Here is a 25,502-nt window from a genome sequence, read left to right on the forward strand (position 1 = left end):
CCTGGCAGGAAAAGAAGGGATACAATGGGTGGGAAATGAGACATGTGTTTTCCCTTATCCTCAGGAGACATGAAGCCACAGCAGATGTATGCTAATCTGGGATTCTCTTTTCTAAACAGGAGAAGAAGAGGGAGTGGGCAGCCCAGATCAGGTTGGGTCAGGGCTCAGTAGCAGGGGTAAGAGAAAAGAGAAGGTAAAGGAGAGGAGGGTCAGTAGGGGACTTAATAGTGTTGGGTATGTCTGTCTAAAGTCACCCCCACCCTCTCAGGATTCTTTTTTTTTTTTTTTTTTTTTTTGGTGGCATTGAACACAAGGGCACTCTGAGCTATATCCCTAACCCTTTTGGGGGTTTTTTGGTATGGGGGAATTGAACTCGGGTATGTAACCACTGAGCCACATCCCCAGCTCTTTTTTATATTTTGAGACAGGGTCCTGCTGAGGGCCCTGTTAAGTTGCTGAAGCTGGCTTTGAAACTTGAAATCCTCCTGCCTCAACCTCCCAAATTGCTGGGATTACAGGAGTGCACTGCCACACCTGACCCTTTAATTTTTAATTTTGAGACAGGGTCTTCTAAGTTGCCCAGGCTGGCCTCAAATTTGTGATCCTTGTGTTTCAGCCTCCCAATTGCTAGGCTTATAGGTTTACATCACCACAGCTGCTCCCTCTCAGGATTCTTGAGACAGGACAGAAAATCCCTCAAATCTACCTTCCCTTTCTTCTTCCTACAGATCCTGATGGAATCAAACTTCTCATCGTGAGCCAGCTGTTGGTGAACATTTTGCTAACTCATACAGACTGGGTATGTTTCAGCACTGTGGGCTTTAGGGCTCCCTCCCTCTTAAGCCTCTTTGTTAGGCTGGGAACCAATGATCTGTGGTCCCTAGTGAGTTCTTCCAAATTTCACACTGTGTACCAAGTATTGGAGTCTCCACTTCAGAGTCAAGAAATGCACAGTTCCTAATGGTAATTGCCAGCAGGGATATCAGGAAGGATGACTCAGTAAGACATAAAGTGGCACTCTCTTTTTCTTTTTTTAGTTGTAGTTGGACACAATATCTTTATTTTGTTTACTTAATTTTATGTGGTGATGAGAATGGAACCCAGGGCCTTGCACATGCTAGGCGAGCACGCTACCACTGAGCCACAACCCCAGCCCTAAAGTAGCACTCTCTTAGGAAGGATTTCAGTAATACGAATCCAGAACCTGGAATATGTGAGCTATTTCACTTGAGTTAAAAATCAGAGACTCAAAGATTAAGGTACAAAAATGTTAATCACAGCACTATTTTCCATAATAAAAGCTTGGTGTATTAGTTTTTCATTAGCTGTGACAAAATACCTGAAAAATCAACTTAAAGGAAAGATCTATTTTGGCTTATGGTTTCAGTCAATGGTTGGCTGGCTCCACTGTTCCTGGGCCTGTGATGAGGCAGTTCACCATGGCAGAAGGGTGTGGCAGAGCAAAGCTGTTCACCTCATGGTAGTCAGGAAGCAGAGAGAAAGAAGAAGGAGGCCTGTGGACAACCACATCCCTAAGAACCCAGTCTCTTCAATTAGGTCCCAACTCCTATGGTTTTCATCATCTCCCAAAAGTCCATTTAAATTATGAAGCCATAAATGGATCAATCCACAGATAAGATCAGAGCCCTCATAATCCAGTCACTTCCCAAAGGCCCACCTCTGAACATCGCTGCATTGGGGATCAGGCCTTCAACACATAATACTTAGGGGGAAACTTCCTAATTCGCCATAGTACTTGGTAGTGACTTATAGACTAACCATGGGAGTCTGGATAGGTAAACAAGGTTATAGCCATACCACCAAATGTTATTATGTACACATTAGAAAGGTTTTTATATATTTTTTAATTACATGGAATAGTGTAACTGAAAACAGTGGGATACAACTGGGTTCGGCAATCCCAGGTACTCTGGAAACTGAGGCAGGAGGACCACAAATCCCAGGCCAGCCTGGGCAACTTAGCAAGACAGTATCTCAGAATAAAAAGATCTGGGGATGTAGCTCAGGAGCAGAGCACTCGCCTCAGCTTGCACAAGGCCCTGGGTTTTACTCCCAGTACCAAAACAAGCAAGCAAACAAGGCAATTATAAAATATCCCAGTTATATAAATGGTATCACCCTTATGTAGAGAAAAATAAGATTGAAAGAATATATAATATATACAATGTCTGAATCAGAAATTTATTATTGGCTGGGCTAAGCTACTTGGGAGGCCAAGGCAGAAGGATGGCAAGTTCTGGGCCAGCCTCGGCAACTTAGCCAAATTCTGTCTCAAATAAAAAATAAAAAGGGCTGGTGGTAGGGTATCTCTGGGTTCAATTCACTTACCCTGCCCCCAAAAAAAGGAAAAGGAAAAAAATGTATTAATTATAAATGCTAATGATTATTTCTGAAATAGGATTATGGGTGGCTTACTTTCTCTTTTCATTTTCCAAGTTATTTTATCTGGAAAAAAAAATAGTTATAAGCTTGACTGCTGTGTGTCAGCCACATTGGAACATGGTCCTTTCCTGCCCATTTCATATTGAATGAGCCTCACAGACATCTCTCCCTTTATACTGTGCTTTCCCTATGCCATCACCTCAGTGCATGAACAAGGAAATGAAAATCATTTTGCTTGGAGACTATATTTATTTTCATTTAAAAAAATTTTTTTTAGTTGTCGACCTTTATTTATTCTTATTTATTTACTTATTTATATGGTTCTGAGAATGGAGCCCAGTGCCTCACATGTGCTAGGCAAGTGCTGTACCACTGAGCCCCTCTCCCCAACCACCAGGAACTACATTTTTTTTTTTAAGAGAGAGAGAGAATTTAAATATTTATTGTTTAGTTTTCGGCGGACACAACATCTTTTGTTTTATATGTGGTGCTGAGGATCAAACTGGGCGGCACACATGCCAGGCGAGCGCACTACCACTTGAGCCACATCCCCAGCCCAGGAACTACATTTATTGAGGGGGGGAAAAAATTGAGGCCTGAAAATAAGGTTCTGGATTATTTCCATCCATCTCTACTCCATGACTAGAGAGAAAAATGCATAGGGCTCTTGGATATGAGGCCATAAAGTTGTAAATGACGCGCTTTATGGCCTCAGCCCCCACACCTGACTTGTTTTGGTGGAAGCCGGAGCCTCTGATGGGTAAGCATTAAAACCCATGACCACAGCTATTGGTACTGTTTAAAAAACACAGCACCCACCTCACGCCCTGATGAAGGACTTGTCTAGCAGCCTGGGCGTCAGGATTCCTGGGCTCCAGGCCCTATAGGTGACTCACAGTCAGCCCCAGGCTGTGCCTCCTGGCCTCAGTTTCCCTGACTTATTCTGTGGGTACTCCCACCTACTGTGCAGGGTGTTAATGGAGGTAAGGTGCTTTGAACTCCTCAGATGAAAGAGGCTAGGGAGGGAGCACCCAGTTATTATCCCCTCTATAGTCCAGCGTGGGAGCTGAGGTCGTCTACTTTCATACTGTTCCAGCTACAGAAGCCTCCTCATAGCCCCCCACTCTTCTGCTTTCAGCTCCAGGTGCCAAAATTGGGAAGCAAAGATCAGTTGCCTGTTTTTTTTTTTTTTAGGTATCAGGGATTGAACTCAGGGGCTCTCGACCACTGAGCCAGATCCCCAGCCCTGTTTTATATTGAGACAGGGTCTCACTGAGTTGCTTAGCATCTCTCTTTCGCTAAGGCTGGCTTTGAACTTGTGATCCTCCTGCCTCAGCCTCCCAAGCCACTGGGATCATAGGTGTGTGCCACCATGCTGAGCCAGTGCCTGTTTTAATACCTATTCAGAATAGATTTTCCTAAACTGAATTATCCAACTGTTCAAACCACCAGCGACCTTTCTCCTCAATTTATGATTTAGTAGTCTTAAAACATTTAGAGATGCCTAAATTCTTTCTCATGTTTGGCCACAAATACTGTGGGTTAAGAGCTTATCTAATCCACCCCCTTTGAAGTCTGGGGATTGAACATGGGGCTTCACACATGCTAGGCAAGTGTTTTATCACTGAGATACATTCCAGTTCAAAGGCTGTTAACTATCAATAGCAAAGGAGAGATACACACAATTCAAAAGATTGGGAAACAGCAAGGCTGACTTAAGTTCCAACTCCTCATCTGTTTTCCCCTTCCAAAATGGGTAATGCTTTAGTGACAGTCCCTGCTTTGTCAATCTCCAGGGGTTGTGGTGATAACCACCTGAGGATGTGTGTGGAGGCACTTCATAAACTGTCAAATTCTTCACAGATGTTAACCATCTGGAAGGTATATACAAATGAGACAGCTGGCACAACCCATCCTAAGCCCAGTCCCCTCCAACAGCCAGGTTACAACCACAAAAATAAATCTGGGGTGCCACCTCCTGGTTGGAAATATGAATGGCATTCCCATCCAGCATTAAGAATGGTCAAGGAAGCACAGAGCAGTATTTCCTGGCTTCAAATCATCTTAATTTTTACACACCCTCATAACAACTTAATTCTTTCTTTTGCGGGGGGTGGGTAACTGGGGATTAAACCCAGTGGTACTTTAGCACTGAGTTACACACCCAGAACTTTTTTTTTTTTTTAAGACAGTCTTGCTAAATTGCTGAGGCTGAGCTAAAACTTGCAATCCTCCTGCCTCAGCTTCCCAAATTGCTGGAATTACAGGTGTGTACCACTATGCCTGGCTAATATTTTTATTTAAATAACTCACTTTGCATACATTTTTCATATCTGAAGCAAACAATCTTTCAAACTTTTGACAAGCTAACACTTGCCAAAAATAGAGCAAAATCATGAAATAAATACAACGAAAATAAAATATTAAATAAGGTTTAGCTAGGAAGTGTCACCTGTGAAGGTCTGAGTGTGAAGTTCACTGTTAAAACTGAAGAGTGACAAAAGCACATGACTGGGGAGTAGGAGTCAATCCTCTCGTACAGCAGAGTCTGCACTCGGGGGAAACACTGACCTGTATGAAGAAACAGGACCCTCTAGAGGGTCTCTTGTTCTGCCCCAATTCCCTGGGCCTGAAGGATTGAAGAAAAGTTTAAAGCCACCAAAAGTAGAAAATAAACTCTATTATGTGCATTTCATCAAAACCCAAGGAAAGCCAGTGTTCAGCCTCCTGGTGGTACTTCTGGTGCAGCAGGGCCCGGAGCCCAGGGCATCACTGAGGGCACTGTAGGTGCTCTGTTCTTTGTCATGCCTGGCTTTTTGTCCAGAAGTCCTTTGCAGAGCTGAGTGTCCCCTTGCCAGCTGGAGGACCTGCTCTTGGGTCTGCAGTCTGTGAGCTGTCTGCTGCTTACAAGGAGCCTCCACTTTCCCAGATGCTGGGTTGTGCATCAGGGCCCAGCTTGTTGCTATAGCTGCATGGCTTCTTGTTCCACTGACTGGTCCGAGGGTGCCAGGTACTTCTCTTGGAGGCCCAGTGTGCTGGGGAAGGGTGAGTCAAGGCTGATGGTAGGCACAGGACTGGTCTGGGCAGTACTTAACCTCTACTGACACCCACCCTCCAACCATATCTAGCATACTCCTCCCATCCCCCTCTTTCCTCATAAGTGAAGTCTCAGGCCACAGGTAAAAGGGACCAATTAGGTCTGAGAAGTCTCTAAAACCTCCAGATGTATATGTGTCTATATTTCTTTCTTTCCCACATAGCTGAAGATCAGAGGACCAGAGAGTGCTAACCTTCCAGCTTTGTTAGGGCACATTCTACAGAGCCAGAGAGAAGAGGTTCAAATCCTGATTTTTTTTTTAAATATGTACTTTTTTAGTTGTAGATAGATAAAATGACTTTATTTTACTTTTATGTGGTGCTGAGGATCGAACCCAGTGCCTTCCACAGAGTAATCTACCACTGAGCTACAAGCCAGCCCCTCAAATTCTTTTTTTAAATTTTTAAAATTTTATTTTTTAGTTATTGGTGGACACAACATCTTTGTTTGTATGTGGTGCTGAGGATTGAACCCGGGCCGCAAGCATGCCAGGCGAGCGCCTACCGCTTGAGCCACATCCCCAGCCCCCCTCAAATTCTGATTTTTGCCATTCCTTTTTTCTTCTCTGTAAAATATCACTTGAAAGCTATTGTGAGGATCAAACGAGACTGTGAATATGAAGTTCCTAGTAGGTCCTCAATAAAATTTGTCACTTCATTGCCAGGAAAAGAACAAAATGGAGGCTCAAATAAAATGATAAATCTCTTCTTGGCTGCAGAAAGTGACTGCATGTTTGAAGCAGCTCCTTGGTCCTGCTCATTGTACTGCCATAATTAATTAATTTATTAGTTTTCCGAGGCAGGGTCTCACAATGTTGCCAAAGCTGGGCTTGAACTTGCACTCCTTCAGCCTCAGCCTCCTAAGAATCTGGGTTTACTGGTGTGTGGCATCATGCCCAGCTTACTGCCGTCATTTTATAACTCATCTGTCCTTCGAGTTTTGTTTCCTACATGTAAAACGGCCTGAATAAATGTTGGCTAGAATTACTTTCCTCTATACCCAAGGACTCTGGAGCCCCCTTTGTCTCCAGCTTCTTTTGTGGATGCTGAATCTCTCAGACCATAGCCTCTGTGACCCGAGGGACACCCCAACTGATCAATAACCCAGTTCCAAAGATCTGTCTCTTAAACAGCTCTAGATGTCCAATGACCCTCTCAAACAGTACATCTGCCAGCTCTCATCCCTTCAAATGAGAAACCTGCCCCCTCCTTTTGTGTGTATGTGGGGGGATTCTAGGAAGTGAATCCACAGGTGCTGGACCACTGAGCCACATCCCCAGCCCTTATTTTTTAATTTTAAGACAGGGTCTCACTAAGTTGCCCAGGCTTGCTTCAAACTTGCAGCCCTCCTGCCTCAGCCTCCCAAGTCGCTGGGATTACACCTGTGCATCTCCCTACCCACCCATCCTCCTCCTCCTCATCCCAGTTAACTAGCACATCCCACTGTCTAAGCCATAAATTCGGGGGTCCAACTCTTAGTACTGACTGAACGCTGGCTCTCTGCCCTGAGCTGAAGGCCGCACTCCAGCAGAACACTCAGGCCCTCCACTGCCAGTCCTGCCCACTTTCCCTTATGCCGGCATCTCCTCCCCCTTCACATGCAACACATCAGGCAAACTGAACCCTTTGCACTTTTCCCCAGGGAGCAAATGCCCTTACATTTTTAGGCCTCTGTAGCTACTACATTTCCAGTCAATATCCTCCTTTGTTCTGAGTACAGCCACCCTGAAGCATTCTAAGGGACCAACCTTTGCACATAAGAAAGATAGTCACCAGAGAGCCAACTGGTCACCACCGGGGTGGTGATGGCACCTCCATGGCCATTCCTGAACCCCATGCTTTATACTCCAACTGTGGCCAGGAAGCAGGTGAGTCTAGGGAGTAAGGATACGAGGAGAAATGGAAGTCAGCTCCCACTGCGGCAGACATCATGGCCTCCAAGCTTCGCTGCTCTTGTACCCCAAAACAGTAGCCGTTGGCCTTATCCACAGCCTGTAGGACTCGCTGGATGCTGTCCTTGTCCTGAGCATGGAGAATAAATAAATGAGTGAAAGACAGGTATGCAGAATTGAGGCTATACCAAACGGCCTACAATCTCCAAACACATCCTCCTCACTCCTCATCATAATGCCCTTGTGCATGTAGCTTCCTGGAGTAGTTCTGTGTGTCCCAGAGGCCTAGCTAAATCCCATCTTTCCTGACTACCAATCCACCCGAATCAGAATGGATAAGCTCCTTTATGCACATTCAGTCCACTGGGTTTATTCTAGCTACTTGGGAGGCTGAGGCAGGAAGATCACAAATTTGAGGCCAGCCTTAACAACTTAGTAAGACCTGCTCTCAAAATAAAAATAAAAAGGTCTGGGGGTGTGACACACACCTGTAATCCCAGCAATTCTGGAGGCAGGAGAATTGCAAGTTCAAGGCCAGCCTCAAATATTTAGTAGGACCCTCAGAAAATTAGCAAGACTTAGTCTCAAAATAAAAAGGACTGGGGATGTAGCTCAGGCCTGGGTTCAATCCCCAGTAAACACACACACACACACACACACACACACGAAAATTAAAAAAAAAAAAAAAACCAGAAAAGAAAAATTTAAAAAAGACAAGTTAGTTCAATTCTACCAACTACAAAGGAATCTAACATGCATCTGTGTCTCCTACGTATCTTTGCAGAAGGCAAGATGAGACGCACAGGGGTGGGATACTGCTTTGCAAAGTCAACAGTTACCCAGATAAATGGGCCTAACACACTTGTTACTGGTCAAGTCCCTTGTTGATAACTTTCTGCACTCATCCATTTTTCATACTGAGGAAAAAATGTGTAGAGAGGACGCAGTGATATACAACAGATAGGGCAAACTAAATCCTGCTCACTACAGGACCTGATCCAGAATACAAGAGAGCCCAATGATAGACTCAGGACAGAGACCATTGTTTAAGCTCTGAAAGCTTTATATGCCCTTGGCTAATGAATCCCAGGCAGCCAGAGCATATGACCAAGGGGAAGAGATCTCTCAGTACCTGTATGTTCAGAGGGATAAAGGAGACCAGGCTGTAGTCTTCAATGAGCTGCACCAGTTTCTCGTTGAGCTGGCGATAGTGGCGGAAGAAAGGGTCAGAAGCCAGGTGGTCAAGCAGATAGGAGAGGTCAAGGACCTCTGTGTAGTAGTCCAGGTTGAAGGCTAAGGGGAGAAACCAGGGTTCAGGAGCAGCCAATATCAGGCTAAAGACCTGAGGACTGAAGGGCTGAGGATGTTGCTTGGTGGTAACATAGACACTTACTAAGCATGAGGCCCTGGCTCTCTACACCCAATGGAGGCAAAAAAAAAAAAAAAAAGGCCATAATATATGGGCTTTGGGTGTAGCTAAGTCATAGAGTGCTTGCCTAGCATGTGCAAGGCACTGGACTTGATCCAAGTACTGCCAAAACAAAACCCACAAAGACTGGGGCAGATGTATTTTCTTTAGTCACTCAATACTTCTTGCTACCGTAAAATGAAGTTAATAAGAAATACTAGGTTTCACCAGCTGTCTCCGTCACTTACTAGCTGTATGGACAGGTCTCCATCTCCATTTTAAGCATTAAAAGCTATAAACCGGAGCACCTCGTTTATAGGTGACTAGTGGTAGTAAATAACAATTTCAAATAGGTATTGAGAACTGTGCTTAGTCCCTGCCTCATGAAGCTCAGCCTCGTAGCACCTGCAGGGCCTGGAACACACACTACAAGGACCCTGTAAGTATTGGTCCAGTTGAATTACTGATACATTCCAGGCATGGCCTCTTGGGTAAATCACTTTCCCTTTCTAAGACAGTTCCTCCTTTTTTTTTTTTTTAATATTTTTATTAGTTGTTCAAGGATCTTTATTTTATGTACTTATTTATGTGTGGTGCTGAGAACTGAACCCAGTGCCTTGAACATGCTAGACAAGTGCTCTACCACTGAGCCACAACCTCAGCCCAGTTCCTTCTTAATATAAAATGAGGAGACCCAAATAGATGCTCTGAGGTCCTTGAGTCAGTTCTGTGAATTAATTTCCCATTGAAAGAAGGAAAGTAGGTCTCCCTACACTGTCCATTTCTGCCCAGAAAAGTCAAGCATTTGGGCTCCTTGGCAGGAATGTCCTGAGATGAGGTGGCTCCTCTCAACGTACTGACATCCCTTCATGTCTTGAGAGGCAGTTAACCTCCCTGAATAAGGTCAATATCACGTCACTTCCCCAACAACCTCCCTCCCTGTGTACTAGTCATTTTAGCTTTTCTTCTGTAAGCTCCTTTATGGCTGGATATGCTATTTAGAGAACCAACACCTCTGATACAACAGAGCACTAATTCAGCAGGAGAAAAATGCTGGCCACTGGGATCCTAGACAACTCCCCTGCATCTCTCTGCCATGTGAGGACAGTGTCATAAGGTGGCTGTCCACAAGTCAGGAGGAGGCTCTCACCAAACCTTGGATCTTAGACTTCTCAGTCTCCAAAACAGAAATAAATGTTTGCTGTTTAAACCATATAGCTAATGGTATTTTTGCAGCCCAAACCAACACAAAGCCTTTACCCTTAATGGACCCTCTGCCTAGAACAGTCCTCCTTTAATTGGCTCTTCACCATTCAGTTGTCACTGCCTAAGAGCAGTAAGACATTCTTCCCTCCCAGCCACTCACTGTCTTATCACCTTGTTTCCTTAACACATTACCATCTGTAGCCCTCTTATCTCGAAAATCTACAATAGCATGTGGCACAAAATAAACAGGAGTTAGGACCTGCTATGGCTGCTACCACACATGGTCCCAGAGATCTTTTTCACTCCAGCCCAGCTGCTGCCCTACTCCTTGCCAACCCAAAACAGGAACTCTTACCCAGTTTCCCATAATGCTCAATGAGGTCCATCTTGGAGAGGAGGTTGACGTGTGGCAGCTCCACATGCAACATGGTGGCCAGAGAGGTACATAATACTGAGATGAACTTGGCTGGGTCTGTGCAGTAATGAGAATCCACAAGATGGACAGCAGTCAGCTGGGAGGGGAAGAGACAGAGTATGACCTCGGGAGGCAGGGAACATTTTGGCTTGCTGTTTCATCATATTAGAAGCTTGAGGGCAGACTGTAAACCTTCTCCAATAGTCTCCTCCTGGTCCTGTTTTGTTCTAATAGCCATTCTCATGCTCTTCTCCCAGAAGATATGGGGTCACTTTTTCTCCTTTTTTTGTTTGCAGTACTGGGATTGAAACCAGGAGTGGTTTACCACTGAGCTACATCCATAGCCCTTTTAATTGATTTTGAGACAGAGTCTCATTAAGTTGTTCCTTTTTTTCTTTTTTTTGGTGGAGGTGCTGGGGATTGAACCCAGGGCCTTATGCATGTGAGGCAAGCACTCCAGTGAGTATTATCTCCAGGCCCGCACTAATTTTTTTTTTTTTTTTTAGTTTTCAATGGACCTTTGCTTATTTTTTTATGCATATGTGGTGCTGAGACTGGAACCCAGTGCTTCACATATGCTCGGCAAGCACTTTATCACTGAGCCACAACTAAGCCACCCCCTCCCTACTAAGTTTTGTCTCCTCTTGAACTTGCAATCTTTCTCAGCTTTATGAATGGCTGAAATTACAGAAGTCCCCCACCCTTTTTTTTTTTTTAAATAAAATGCCTGGCACAAAGCTCTAAGTGGACAACAAATTCAAATCCCAACAATACATCCGCCTCCATTCTTTCACTTACTCTTGTCTACCAACTTTATATATAAAACTCCTTCCCTATTTCCCAAAGTGTCAAACTGGGTACCAACATATCGTTTTGCAGGTAAGAAAACAGAAGTTCAAAGAGATCCCACCCAGAACACACAGCAAGTCAGTGGCAGAGACAAAACTGGAGCTCATAACTGTTTTTACTTCAAAGCAACTTGGTCTCTAGCTCACTGTGTAACATGAAGGTGTGCCTGTCTTCCTTAGTTGCTCCACCTGCAAAATGGACCTGCCCAAACCGAGACGCACCCTGAGATCCCACTGAGCCATCTGCGAGAATATGCTGCGAAGGGCGCCGTGGTGCGTGCACAGCTCCACCTGGCCTGGACAGTCGAAGAGGAAGTAGTGGCCGCGGAGTGGGTCCAGCTTGGCCCGCAGCCAGTCCAGGTTGGCTTCCAGGTACTCCATGCAGTAAAGCAGGCCGCCGTTGGGTCCCAGCCTCAGCTCATCCATCACATCACCCAGTCCCACTAGCTCGCCCACGTCCACAGCGCACTCGTATGGCAGCCCTTCGTTGGCCGGGTCCAAGTTCACCACCGCCACGCGCCGGCCCAGCGCGCGCAGGAACTCACTCATGCCCAGGCAGTAAGTGGTCTTTCCTGAACCCGGAGGGCCGATCACCGCCTGCCCGAAGGCCGTGGCCGGAGCGGCTCCCGCCATGGCGAGAACGTGGTCCGGAAACGAACAGATGAACCCAACGGGAAAACAGGGTGGGCACCTGTACAGGAGATGAAACTACGGGCGGGAGACCACCGACGTGCTCTCTGCAGGGAATGATGACCGCAACCCAGGGAACCCGCGCCGGGAAAGGGCAGCAAAGGGGGCCGGTACTGAAGGCACCAGCTCCCGACTTCCGGGCGGCGTCGGAAGCAGCGGGGCGGGGAGAGGAAGTCCCGCCCTAAGGCAGCGGCGCTACCAAGCTGGGCGTGGCCACACAGAAGGGACTTTCGCTGTGGGAGCGTGGGTCTGTCTTGGGGACTTGGCGAGCCGGACAGCACCAGTCTCGATCCTCTGATTTTTCCCCAGGCCCGGATTAGAAGAGAAAAGCGATGTCCGGTCGTAAACCTTTTTATTCTCCCATTACGTCGCAGGCCCGGGCCACCTCCCGCGGACTCTCGGTAGCTGGGTCCCAGCCAGTGGGGGCAGAGGCGGTGGATGGTCCGTCTAAAACCTCTTCCAGGGACCACAAATCCTCTCCTTTCGCCCTCTCTCTGACCTCCATGGCGGCTTCCTTCAGACCCCCAGGGAAGATTGTGTTAATGGTCTCCGGCAGTCCAGCTCTAGGTACTGCGCAAGCCCAAAAGGGACTAGGGGTAGGAGGAAAAGGTCCTTAAGCTCTAATATCCAAGGATTGGGGGCTGTAAAAAGCCCTGAGGTAGAAAACGGACAACATCCAGGGATTGCTGCTTCCAGACTCCTTTCTGCTTCGGTAGTAAACAAGGCCCAGGCAGAGGGCTGTCATCCTGCAAGGAAGCCTCCAACCCTCACTTAGGCTCTGTGGGGGTGTCCAAGGCACAAGTGGAACCCCTCACAAAGGCCATGTCTGTCCGAAACTTCATGCTGGTGGGTGGCTGACGTCGGAGCAGTGACTCCCTCTGGTCCTGGGGTAGAGGCTCATCATATATGGTGGAGATGAGCCCCAAGCCAGTTCCACGGGGCCTCTTCGGTTGTCCAAATGGCTGAAGCTTCTCTCCATGGTACCTGGAAAGAGCTCTCAATAAGAGGGCTGCTGTCTCTGAAAACTCAGTAAAGGGGTTGGAAAAGGACAGGGAAATAGCTGCTACATAACTGTGTCTGAAAGACACAGCTGCCTTTTTTTTTGGGGGGGGGGGTACTCCTGTGCTGGGAATCCAACCCAGAGCTTTGTGCAAGCCCACACATCCAGCCCCCCAAAAAGAGCTTTAAGTCTGGAATTTTGCTCTCCAGCCTCCAGATCTATCTATTGACAGATAGTATCAGCAACAAGGGACCACAGATAGAACTTCTATCACATCACTACAGACTCCCTAACAGTTTTCAAGTCCAAACTCAGACTAAAAGTAAAAACTCTCCCAGGAGATCAATGACTACCTTGTCTTAGGGCTTGGTCTAAAATAAAAATGAATAGTGCCAGATCCACTTTTTTTTTTTTGGTTCCAAGGATTGAACTTGGGGTCACTCAACCACTGAGCCATATCCCCAGCCCTATTTTGTATTTTTTATTTAGAGACAGGGTCTCACTGAGTTGCTTAGTGCCTCACCATTGCTAAGGCTGGCTTTGAACTCGAAATCCTTGTGCCTCAGCCTCCTGAGCTGCTGGGATTACAGGTGTGAACCACCACGTCTGGCTCAGATCCACTTTTTCCTTCTAACTTTGCTTTGAAGTTCATCCCCTAGGAGTACTCAGCACCTATCCCAAAACTAGCAGGAAGAGGAAAACCAGGTCACAGAAGAAAGGCTGGCTTGAGTCCCTGGGAAGTCCCTAAGCCACACTTACCCCAATCCACGCTTACATCTGGGATGCTGGCCATCACCATCCAAGGCCTCGGGTACTCCTGAGCAACTGCTGCCCAGACCCTGGCCCTCAGCCCAGCCCTGCCGCTCCATCACCCTCCGGCCAATGCCCTGTAGAGAGAAGGGACAAGATTCAAGAAATGGGGCTCCTTCCTAGGGCATGAGGAATGGAGATGGGACAAGGAATAAAGACAAAGAAGGAAAAGAAAGGGGTCAGTGGAATGGGCACAGTGCTCACTCACCTTGGTGTGGCGCTCAAAGGTGCCCACCTGGTGTTCAATCACAGAGCCATGTTCCTGGCCATCTCGGAGTCTCTGTTCTAGCCGCATTTGGACAGAGTCTCGGGCATCCTTGTCTCCACCATCTGAGGAACCAGAACCCAGTTTGCAGAAGGGTCCTTCTCAGTGAAGGGGCAGGGGAGGGACCAGGTTTCTAGGATCCCCTCACAAGATTTACTGATATATTTTCTTGGTATCCAATTATATTACCTTCTTTCACTCATTAGAGGGGAGTGTGCCAAGAGTAGGAACCATGGCTCTCCTCATTATATAGATAAAGAAATTTTGGTGCAGAAAACTCACGGAGCCAATAGATGACAGATGAAATCAGAACCCAGGTCTCCCCCCAACCCCAGGTCATTTTTTACTTCAGAGCTATGCTCTGATCACCGCTTGAGTTCCTGATCACCCCACTTCACCAGGGCCTATACTCATCAGACTCAGATCTCCCTGAGGACTGTCCTCATATGTCCTTTCTCCTCACACAGCAAGGAAAAGGCTCTGTTCACAACCAACACTTAAAGTACTCAAGATGTCAAGTAGTCAGCCCTCTGTATCTACTGGTTCTGCATCTGTGGATATAACCAATCGTGGATTGAAAATACTCTGGAACTTTTCTCCCAAAATGATACAATATAATATGGATATAGCATTTGCATTGTATTAAGTCATCTGGAGATGATTTTTTTAAAAGAGATAATGTAAAGCATATGAAAGGATGTGTGTAGGCTATAAGCAAATACTGAGCCATTTTATTACATAAGGGACATGAGTATCTGCAGATTTTGGTATCCGTGAGGATCATGGAACCAGTCCCCTGAGGACAGCAAAGGAGCTGGTCTCCAATCTGTCTCAGTCAGCTAAGCACGCCTGGCAAAGTGTCACCCCAAGGCCAGGACAACAGTTCCACCCCTTTTGCCACCCCTTGCCCTGTACCTTTGTCGTAGTACACACTCATGTCCACATCCCAGTCATCAGCTGTCTGTTCATCAAAGTCTGCAGAGAGATAAAAGCATTCAGCAGAGTGGGTTAAGAACTGCCAATTCTGTTGACAGCTAAACATGGTCCAGAATCTGGGGCTTTTGTTTGTATTTTCAGGAAGGTAATTCAGAATTGGAATTGAGGTGTTTTTCTGTTCCTCACTCCAAAAAGGGATGACTGCTCTCTCATATACAATAAAAGAAGCCTGTTTCCTAGCTTTTTGTTTGAGTTCACTGTCAGGAAACCCACTGTGGGGAACAAAGAACCCTGAAAGAGCACAGAGAGTTCAACTGCCCTTGCCTGAGTGCCATCCTCCTAAAATTTGGATCTTAAACATCCTCCCAAAACCCATGTTAAAATTAGCTCGATCCCCAGATTGAAAGATGATGAAAACTTTTAAGGGTGGAGGGCCTATAGCCCAGTGGCATATGCCTGTAGTCCCAGCTACACAGGAGGCTGAGGCAGGAAGATCACCTGAGTCCAGGAGGTTTTTTATTTATTTTTTTGGGGGGGGGTTGCCTGGGATTGAGCTCAGGGGCACTAGACCACTAAGCCACACCCACGCCCTATTTTGTATTTTATTTTACAGAGTATACTAATTTTGTGTGTGTGTGTGTGTGTGTGTGTGTGTATTGTGCTGTGCTGTGGATTGAACCCAGGGCCTTGTGCATGTGAGGCAAGCACTCTACCAACTAAGCTATATCCCCAGCTCTTGTATTTTATTTAGAAACAGAGTCTCACTGAGTTGCTTAGCACCTCGCTTTTGCTGAGGCTGGCTTTGAACTCGTGATCCTCCTGCCTCAGCCTCCCAAGCCACTGGGATTATAGGCATGCACTACCACACCCGGCAAGCCCAGGAGTTTGAGACCAGCCTAGCAACATAAGGAAACCCTGTCTCAAAGAGATGGGGCCTAGTGAGAGGTTTTTGGGTTATTTTTGGGTGTGACCTCAAAGAGGCCTATGACACCCTGGTTTCTTCCTTCTTTGTATCCCAGCCATGAGATGAATGGGCGTGGTGTACTATGTGCTTCCCTGTCAGTGTGCTGCCTCACCACAACTCTTTCCCCCAAAAAAAGCCCCAGGGTCAACTGACCTTGGAATAAAACCAGTGAACCAAAATAAACCTTTTCTCTCTAGAAACTGATATCTCAGGTACTTGTTACAGTGACAGAAAGCTGACTAACACCACCTTACCTCCTTCTTCCTCCTGCCAGAACTGGGCATCAGTGTAGAATACTAGGCCAGAGCCACCCTTCTCCCACTTAAGCTCAATCTCCTCTTCAAAGAGCCGTTCAGTGGTCCGCTCCTGCCTAGTCACATCTTCATGCAGTGCTTCATGTCGCTCCCACTCCTCACCCCGGTCATCATCCTGGAAAAAGGTGGAAAGAGGTGACCTTCCTGTTCAGCTCCTGACCTCACTTCCCTCCCTAAAGCCAGGCATGGTGGTGCTCGCCTATACTTCCAGTGGCTGGAGAGGCTGAGGCTAGGAGATCAGGAGTTCAAAGCCAGCCTCAGCAACTTAGTGAGGCCCTAAGCAACTCGTGAGACCTTTTCTCTAAATAAAATACAAAAAAAAAAAACACAAGGGCTGAGGATGTGGCTCAGTGGTTAAATGCCCTGGGTTCAATCCTCAATACCAAAAAAAAAAAAAAAAAAAAAAAGTTCCCTCCCTAGAAGGCTCCATTCCTTCAGATGTCTCAGAAGCAGCACATATTTGGCCCTTGAAGCCTTCACCAACACATCTCACCATCCCAACATTGCTCAAAATAGTTTGCTCCTCCCAGGAGCAAAACTCCCTTTCAGTTCTGTGCTCCTGGCAATGAAGATCCTCTTGGCTGAAATATGTGCCCTCTCCTCCCACACCAGTTAGATCTCCACTTGGTTAAAGTTCATCCCTCAAGTCCTATAGCCTATTAAAGGCCTAAAGGAGGCTGGGGATATGGCTCAAATGGTAGCCCGCTCGCCTGGCATGCATGCGGCCTGGGTTCGATTCTCAGCACCACATACAAACAAAGATGTTATGTCCACCGAAAACTAAAAATAAAAATTAAAAATTCTCTCTTTCTCTCTCTCTCTTTAAAAAAAAAAAGGCTTCTCACCAGTCTCTGAACTCTCAGTGCTAATCAACACACAGTTTAGGTCTTTATGTCTTATGTTACAAAGAAAGAAGAGGCAAGAACTAACAAGTTGGGGGCTGGGAACATAGCTCAGTTGGTAGAGTGCTTGCCTAGCATCCATAAGGCCCTGTGTTCAATCCCCAGCACCACCAAAAAAAAAAAAAAAAAGAACTAACAAGTTGTCCTAACAAAACCCATCGCACTTGATTTCATATATGAGCCAAGTTTGGACAAAGGAGTTGAAGAACTATCTATTTTGCTGACAGAGTTAGTGTAGAAGCTGGTGGACTCAAGGTCAGAAGCCAGTGGTAGCTGCTCAGCCACGCAGAGAAGGCACACAGAGGTTAGAGAAGTAGCAAGGAGGACTAGGTTCCCATCCCAGCTCTGCCTCTGCTTCCTTAGATGATCTTAGGCAAACTGAACATCTCTTCATCAGTACGTTTCTATGAAAACGAGCCTTCCTAAGGTTAAAATAGCTTTTAAATTAATTTTGAGATTTTTAATTCAGTATTAAGGTTTTTGTTGTTGTTATTAAAAAAAAAAAAAAAAAAAAAAGCGCACACACCTGTAGTCCCATTGGCTCAGGCGGCTGAGGCAGGAAAATTGCATGTTCAAGGCCAGCCTCAGGAACTAGTGAGACCCTGTTTCAAAAAAATATGGGGCTAAAAAAAGAATATATATATGGGGCTGGGATTGTAGCTCAGTGGTAGAGCACTTGCCTAGCATGTGTGAGGCACTGGGTTCGATTCTGAGCACCGCATATGAATGAATGAATTAATTAATTAATTAAGGGCCTCACTGACAACTAATATAAATAAATAAATAAATAAATAAATAAAAATAGGGCTGGGGTTGTGGCTCTGTGATACAGTGCTTGCCTAGCATGTGAGAGGCACTGGGTTTGAGTCTCAGCACCACATATAAATAAATAAAGGTCCATCAATAACTAATAAAAATATTTTTAAAATAAATAAATAAATAAAAATTAAAAACGGGCTCAAGATGTGGCTCAGTGATTGAGTATCCCTGAGTTTAATCTCTGGTACCAAAAACAAAAGGAACTTTCCTTCCTTCCAAGAGAATCAAAAGAAGTACCATTTAAAAAATCTTTTTATATAAACTGAGTGCAATGGTGCATGCCTATAATCCTAGCAGCCCAGGAAGCTGAGGAAGGAGGATCACCAGTTTAAAGCTAGCCTCAGCAACTTAGCAAGGCCCTAAGCAACTCAGCAAGACCTTGTCACTAAATAGAATACAAAAAAGGGCTGGGGATATCTCAGTGGTTAAGTGCACTGGGTTCAATACCTGGTACCAAAAACAACAAAAATCTTATATAAACCATGGACCCTCTCCCTCAAATTAAATATACATATGTATGTATGAATATATATATACACATACATACACATATACATATATGTGTGCATGTGTATATATACATATGTACATACACCTACATATTGGCATGTATGTATAGTGTGAGTGTATATAGACACACATACATATTACATGCAAATCCAGTTTTATAGTCAATGTCAGGGAGTTCTCATACTCCTTGGAAGCCCCATGAGGACCCCAGGTTAAGAATCCTTGTAATATATGGAGCTCAGCAGCAGAGCGCTTGCTTAGCACGTGTGAGGCACTGGGTTCGATCCTCAGCACCACATAAAAATAAAATAAATAAATATCCAACTACAACTAAAAAGAAATTTTTTTTAAAATCCTTGTAATATATAATTGAAACATAGTATTATTAATGCTCTGGCCTCTTTAAGCTGCCAACAAGGACAGGGTGTATAGTGTACTCACATCATCTGAGTGAGACTCTTCTTCCTCCTCTTCCCTTTCATCCTCTAGCTCTTCATAAGGACCAGCTGATGTATCTGCCAGGCAGGTTCCTTGGGGTATTTCCTCGCCCTCGGCTGTGTACACATGCTCTTCTTGTTCCACAGTCTCTGAGTCCTCATACTCAAAGGGCACATTGCCGTAGCGGCGAGAGGACCCTGTCTTAGGGAACTGGAGCTGCAGCTGGGTGATGATTCGGGGTGGTAGGCGGCAGGCCCGAATTAACTCCAAAAAGACCCGTAGGGGAGTCCCCACATTCCCATTAGGCATCAGCACTGGTGGGTTCAGTTCTGGCAGCTGCCTCAGGTCAGCCAGGGTGAAGACTTCATTATTGGCCTTCCGATTCTGTAGTTCCTTCCGGGTCTTAAATGGAAAAGAGCCCAAACCTTGAGAAGAAATAAGAATGGACTTTGAAAACCAGAAGCCTCCAGCAATACTTGAGCCAGAAATCAGTCAAGGTTTAAATGCATTACCCTACTGAAGTTCCCTTTCAAATTTCTCTGAGTCCCTTCCTACAGCAGTTTCATGCCACTTCTCATCACCTTGGCTGAGCACATAAGTTTCTTAGATTGGCTCCTGCTGACTTTTTTTCCTCCTCCTCTGTTTTTTGTTTTTGGCACTGGGGATTGAACCCAGGGGAGCTTTACCATTGAGCTACATCTACAGTCCTTTTTAATTTTTTGGACAGGGTCTGAGTTGCGTAGGGCCTTGCTAAATTGCTGAGGTTGCCCTTGAATTTGTAAACCTCCTACTTCAGTCTCCCAAATCACTAGGATTGTAGGTGTGTACCTACACCAGACTTTCTCCCTCTCTCTCTGCTAGAGATTGTAGGGCCTTGTACATTCTAAGCATGTAGTATGCCACTGAGCCACACCCCCAGCCTCATACTGACCTTCAGCGTCAACTATCACCAACTCTCTTCTCCTGCACTCTCTCATAGCCAGTGTTCTAGCCACACCAAACAATTTAACATACCCTGAAAGTTCCACAGAATTTTTCATCTGTGTCTCCAAATGCCATTTACTATGAACACCATACTTACTTATAATTCTTACTAATCTTTCAATATCCAGATTAAAAGCTACATTTCCTAAGATCTCTAGGAATTCAGTTCCTTCTTCCTGTCACTCACAGTACTTGATAAGAAGCATAGGCTCCAGCAGTGTGTGGTAGTGGTGTGCACCTACAGCCCCAGCTACTTGGGGCTGAGACAGGAGAATCACCTGAGCCCAGAAGTTCAAGGTCAGTCTAGGATATAGAGTAAGCCTTTGTTAAAAAAAAAAAAAAAAAAAAAAGCTGGGCACTGTGGCACATGCCTTTAATCCCAGCAACTCAGGAGGCTGAGGCAGGAGGATCACAAGTTCAAAGCCAGCCTCTGCAATGTTGAGACACTAAGAATTCAGTGAGACCCTGTCTCTAAGTAAAATACAAAATAGGGCTGGGGATGTGGCTCAGTGGTTGAGTGCCCCTGTGTTCAATCCCTAGTACCAAAAAAAAAAAAAAAAAAAACAAAAACAAAACAAAACAAAACATAGACTCTACAACAGACCCAGGTTTATATTCTGGCTCTGACACTTATTAGCTCTGTAACCTTGGGCAAGTCACAAACCTCTGCATCCCTCAGTTTTCTCACCTATAAAATGGGAGTAACAATAGTTTCTATCTCATAGAATTGTTGTACGGGATCAATAAGACAATAAAAGGCTAGCCAGGCATGGTGAGGCACACTTGTAATTCCAGTCATTCAGGAGGCCGAGACAGGAGGATTACAAGTTGTAGGTCAGCCTAGTAACTTAAGGAAATCTTATTTGAAAAAAGAAAAAAAGACTAGAGAATTAGCTCACTAGTAGAGTGCCCCTGAATTCAATTCCTAGTACTGTGAAAGAAATAAGGAAAATAAAAGAAAGAAAATGATGGGCTGGAAGTGTGACTCAGTGATGGGGTTTGATCATCAGCACACATTAAAAAAATAAATGGGGCTGGGGATGTGGCTCAAGTGGTAGCGCGCTCGCCTGGCATGCGTGCGGCCCGGGTTCGATCCTCAGCACCACATACAAACAAAGATGTTGTGTCCGCCGAAAACTAAAAAATAAATATTAAAAAAAAATTCTCTCTCTCTCTCTCCCTCTCTCATTCTCTCTTTAAAAATAAATAAACAAATAAATAAATAAATGTAGCCATCTAGGCCAATGAAGTGGCTGAGGCAGGAGGATTGTCTCAGTATGGGCAACAAAGTGAGATAGACACTCTCTCTCTCTCTCTTTTTTTTTTTTTAGAGAGAGGAGAGGGAGGGAGAGGGAGAGAGAGAATTTATTTATTTATTTTAGTTCTCGGCGGACACATCTTTGTATGTGGTGCTGAGGATCGAACCCGGGCCGCACGCATGCCAGGCGATCACGCTACCGCTTGAGCCACATCCCCAGCCCCGATAGACACTCTCTTTCTCTTTTTGGTACTAGAAATTGAACCCAGAGGCACTTTACCACTGGGTCACATCCCTGTCCGTTTTGTTTTTCTTTTAAGGGAGGGTCTTACTAAGTTGCTTAGGGCCCTGCTAAATTGTTGAGATTGGCTTCAAAACTTGAGATCCTCCTGCTTCAGCTTCCCTAGTCACTGGGATCACAGATGTGTGCCACCACATTCCACTAATGACTCTGTCTCTTAAAAATAAATAAATAAAGCCAGGCCCAGTGGTGCATGCCAGTAATCCCAGTCACTGAGGCTGAGACAGGAGAATCACAAGTTTGTGGCCAGCCTGGGCAATTTACTAAGACATTGTCTCAAAATTAAAATAAAATAAAATGGGGTGGGAATGTAGCTCAGTAGCACAGCAGACCTACATTCAATCTCTAGTGCAAAATACTCAAAGTAAGAAAATGAAAGGCCTAGTACAGTACATAGAGCTAACCCAGTAACTATTTTTTTTTTAAAGAGAGAGTGAGAGAGGAAAGAGAGAGAGAGAATTTTTAATATTTATTTTTTAGTTCTCGGCGGACACAACATCTTTGTTTGTATGTGGTGCTGAGGATCGAACCTGGGCCGCAAGCATGCCAGGCGAGCGCGCTACCGCTTGAGCCACATCCCCAGCCCCCCAGTAACTATTAATAATTAGAATAACAACTCTAACAATTACCTCTTTCTAAATCTGTCTTTCTCTGTGGATTCTGAGCACAAACTGTGTCCAACTGTTCTCTGCATACCAGTTAGCATCACATTAGGTCTAGAAATATAGCCATCTGTTGAATGAATAAATGAGAGGACTATGCACTGTATTTCCCATTTCCCCAAATGATTACCAAAGCAAGTAGGAACTATCCAAAGCAAAGAGATTGGAAGGGTGTCAAAGAGAGTGCAAAAGGGTTATATGAAAATTGTCAGATCAAAATGGAATCACTTATGCCAAACATTAACAAAATGGAGACAGGAGGTCTTCACCCACATTTGCCTGATAAAAGGCACTATTGCAAAAGACTACCAAATCACAACCTTGCACAAAAGCCACTATGAACCTTAAACAAAAATACTTCTGTAAGGACATTTACCCCAAACTGCCTGTTCAATCTTGAACTGACTCCACCCTTATTATTGATCCTTATAAGCAAGGATCTTTGTTTCAAAACAATTTAGGTAACCTTCCAATTTCGCCTTTGAAGACCCTTGTCTACCTTTGCCTCCTTGACACACTTAAGGTCCTCCAAGGTTCACCATGGCACATGGATCCCCAACTGCAATTCCTCTTTGCTCCCAAATAAACTTTTTTTTTGAAGAACCAGTCTCTCTACTGCTTATATTAGGTTGATAAAAACTTGATTTACTTTTTTGTCAGTGCAAAATCAACTTCTCTGAGAAAAGATCTGAGAGAGGATCAAGTAAACTGAAAAATGGATGATCTAGCATCTGAATAGGCCCCTCTCCTTTGTTGTTAATTCCTAAGTAAAACTAAGGTTCAAGTTGGGCCTGAAGCTCTGTTCAGAAATGACCTAACCTCTGAGTAGTAAACAGAGAGGTGTGACTTATCTTTGCCACCCCTCGGGAAAGGTGCCTTTATTTCTGAGCCTGTAGGCCCAGTCCATTATCTTTTTCTTTTGGGGGGGGGGCGGTGGGGGCATACAGGGGATTGAACTCAGGGGCACTAGACCCAAGCCCTATTCTGCATTTCATTTAGAGACAGGGTCTCACTGAGTTGCTTGGCGCCTAGCTTTTGCTGAGGCTGGCTTTGAACGAGGATTCTCCTCCCGAGCCGCTGGGATTACAGGCATGCGCCACCACGCCCGGCTAGTCCATTATCTTTTATACTTGTACCTGATGCCTCAGTGGGTAGCCTAAGTCGGTGGATGACACAGCGACCCGGGAGCCAAGTTCCTAGAGAATCCAGCCACCGGCGTCCTGAGTACATGCGAAGAAACCTCTGGGCTTTAGCCAACCCCCGAACAGAAATGACGCAGCAGCAGGTGCGGGTCTGAGCAGGAGCAGTATTCCGAGTGGAGAGACTTCGGGCATCGGTGGCCGCAGTCTGAGAGACAACCTGACCCTCAGCATCTGGATTGGCAGAAGTGGGGACAGAGTCGGGAGTGGCCTGCGGATGGGCCCGCTCCGGCCGATGCCGGTAATGGAAACAGAGGAAGCCACCGCCCGGCTGTTCCCGGAACTGGCTAAAATAGCTCCGTAGCTGGGCCGAGCGCAACCCAGAGGGGATACCGCTCACTACCAGGTAAACTGTCGCCTCTTCCTCCGCCTCGCCGGGCAACGCCATCTTGGATTGTCACATGATCGGCTAGAACCAATTCTCACGAGAACATCGTGAGACTAGCTGGACGCCCGTGTCGCGAGGTTTTGAAACCGGTAATCAGATTGGTGAACGTGAGACCTGTTGTTGGGAAGGCCCGGAAGAAATGGTCCACGTCCCTTTCCCACAAGGAACGTGCGATTTTGAAAAAAACTCACCTGAAAAATGGAACTGTAGAGCTCTTTAAAAAGGGTCCAGTGTGGATCAAGTAGAAGACGTGCAGGAGAGAGCATTTTAAAGACATTTAGCTGTTGGGTGTCACCCAAACCTTTACCAGTCTTCCTCAGTTCAGAATCTGTTTAGCCGTCCATCATTTATTCTTCCAAAATATTAATGAACTCCCACAAAGCAGTAAAAAGAAGCTAACTCAAAAAAATGGACTGAAGATAATTCACAAAAGAGGGAACACACGTTTGATTATAATGAAAGGCGATCTCAATAAAAATGCAACTATGTTGAGATTCATTTCACTTTTTTTTTAACATTTCAAAAAAAAGTCTTTTAATTAGAAAAAAAAAAACGAAGAAACAATCTTCATGAGAAACAGACATAATTGGCAAGATGGAACCCACAACATGTTAAGGTAATAGCATAGAGGAAAAATCACAGACATGTTGCTTAAGGATGGGATGTGTCCTGAGAAATGCATTGATAGGTGATTTTGTCGCGTGATCATGGAGGGCACTTGCACAAACCTGGATGATCTGGGTCTGTTAGCCAGCCTGGCTCTCTCATTTCACTTTCAACACATTGGCAAAATTTAAGACTCAAAAATATAAGCGACGATGTGCAACTGGAGCTATTATACACTGTTGGTGGAAGTGTAAATTGATAGAACCACTTTGGAAAACAATTCGGCATTATCTAGTAAAGTGAAGCTGTATGAGCTGCACCTCCAGCCCCTGTCTTTTGACCCAGCAATTCTACTTTCAGGCATATACTATGAAGAAATTATTGTACATGTTTATCAGGAGATGTAATGACAGTGTGCACACAGTCCTGTGATCCTGGGAAACAGTGGAAATTAAGGACTCCTACTGGGCTGGGGATGTGGCTCAAGCGGTAGCGCGCTCGCCTGGCATGCGTGCGGCCCAGGTTCGATCATCAGCACCACATACCAACAAAGATGTTGTGTCCGCCGAGAACTAAAAAATAAATATTAAAAAAAAATTTCTCTCTCTGTCTGTCTCTCTCACTCTCTGGGGGGAGGGGGAAGGACTCCTACTCATCCCCTCCCCTATTCTTTTGTGTTCTGGAACAGTTTTCTGTGAAGAATCAAATCACACTTCTCCATAGGACTTAGATTAGATTCGTGGATGTTCCCATGTTGACCTATAACAAAGCCAGTCACAGATTCCAAATTCCACTTCTTTGCCTCATAAAAGTTTAGATGTACTTACTGTCCCCATTGATCAATCAGAACAAAATACTTGTTAACCAACTTTGGTTTAACTTCTCTCATTTCCCCAGGTCCCTGAACTCTGGCCCAATCTCAGCTTGAGCCAGCAGGAAACTCCTCCTGAAAATAGGTTGGCTTAAGGGTAAAACATTCTCTAACCTACTGACCATTGATGCTTCTTCTGGTCATACCACTTCCTCACACCCCATTCTTTCAAATCTTCCTATGAAAGAAAACCTCTGTTTACCTAACCCTTGCCAATCTCATGGTCAAGGTCAGAGTCCCTACTGCAAAAATCCCCCTCCCCCTAAATGCAATAAGGCCTTTCTTCCTTTGTAGTAATCCAAGTCTCTTCTTATTAA

General features: G+C 45.3%; 2 protein-coding genes across 2 annotated transcripts; both read right to left on the reverse strand.

Annotated features, from left to right (window-relative positions):
- Positions 1-1,846: 1,846 nt before the first annotated feature.
- Positions 1,847-12,152, reverse strand: Gpn2 (GPN-loop GTPase 2). The gene is made up of 5 exons (XM_005317650.5): positions 11,491-12,152; positions 10,361-10,517; positions 8,524-8,684; positions 7,391-7,521; positions 1,847-5,438 (listed from the first exon to the last, which is right to left on the reverse strand). Exons 1-5 carry the CDS (start codon positions 11,899-11,901, stop codon positions 5,366-5,368), a joined length of 933 nt encoding a protein of 310 aa, XP_005317707.1. The 5' UTR covers positions 11,902-12,152; the 3' UTR covers positions 1,847-5,365.
- A 141-nt stretch (positions 12,153-12,293) lies between these two features.
- Positions 12,294-23,741, reverse strand: Gpatch3 (G-patch domain containing 3). The gene is made up of 7 exons (XM_005317651.5): positions 23,258-23,741; positions 18,920-19,341; positions 16,188-16,362; positions 14,949-15,008; positions 13,977-14,098; positions 13,718-13,845; positions 12,294-12,942 (listed from the first exon to the last, which is right to left on the reverse strand). Exons 1-7 carry the CDS (start codon positions 23,706-23,708, stop codon positions 12,726-12,728), a joined length of 1,575 nt encoding a protein of 524 aa, XP_005317708.2. The 5' UTR covers positions 23,709-23,741; the 3' UTR covers positions 12,294-12,725.
- Between the last annotated feature and the right edge of the window lie 1,761 nt (positions 23,742-25,502).

Source organism: Ictidomys tridecemlineatus, chromosome 11 (assembly GCF_052094955.1).
Source record: "Ictidomys tridecemlineatus isolate mIctTri1 chromosome 11, mIctTri1.hap1, whole genome shotgun sequence".
NCBI lineage: Eukaryota > Metazoa > Chordata > Mammalia > Rodentia > Sciuridae > Ictidomys > Ictidomys tridecemlineatus.

Coding starts and splice junctions, on each gene's coding strand:
- Gpn2 (XM_005317650.5), bottom strand. CDS start 11,901: ATGGCGGGAGCCGCTCCGGCCACGGCCTTCGGGCAGGCGGTGATCGGC. Junction 10,518..11,490: donor TGGCTCAGTGGGATCTCAGG/GTGCGTCTCGGT, acceptor TTCCCCTCCCAG/CTGACTGCTGTCCATCTTGT. Junction 7,522..8,523: donor TTATCCCTCTGAACATACAG/GTACTGAGAGAT, acceptor CTCCATGCTCAG/GACAAGGACAGCATCCAGCG.
- Gpatch3 (XM_005317651.5), bottom strand. CDS start 23,708: ATGGCGTTGCCCGGCGAGGCGGAGGAAGAGGCGACAGTTTACCTGGTA. Junction 16,363..18,919: donor AAGAGTCTCACTCAGATGAT/GTGAGTACACTA, acceptor ACCTTTTTCCAG/GATGATGACCGGGGTGAGGA. Junction 13,846..13,976: donor CCTTTGAGCGCCACACCAAG/GTGAGTGAGCAC, acceptor TTCTCTCTACAG/GGCATTGGCCGGAGGGTGAT.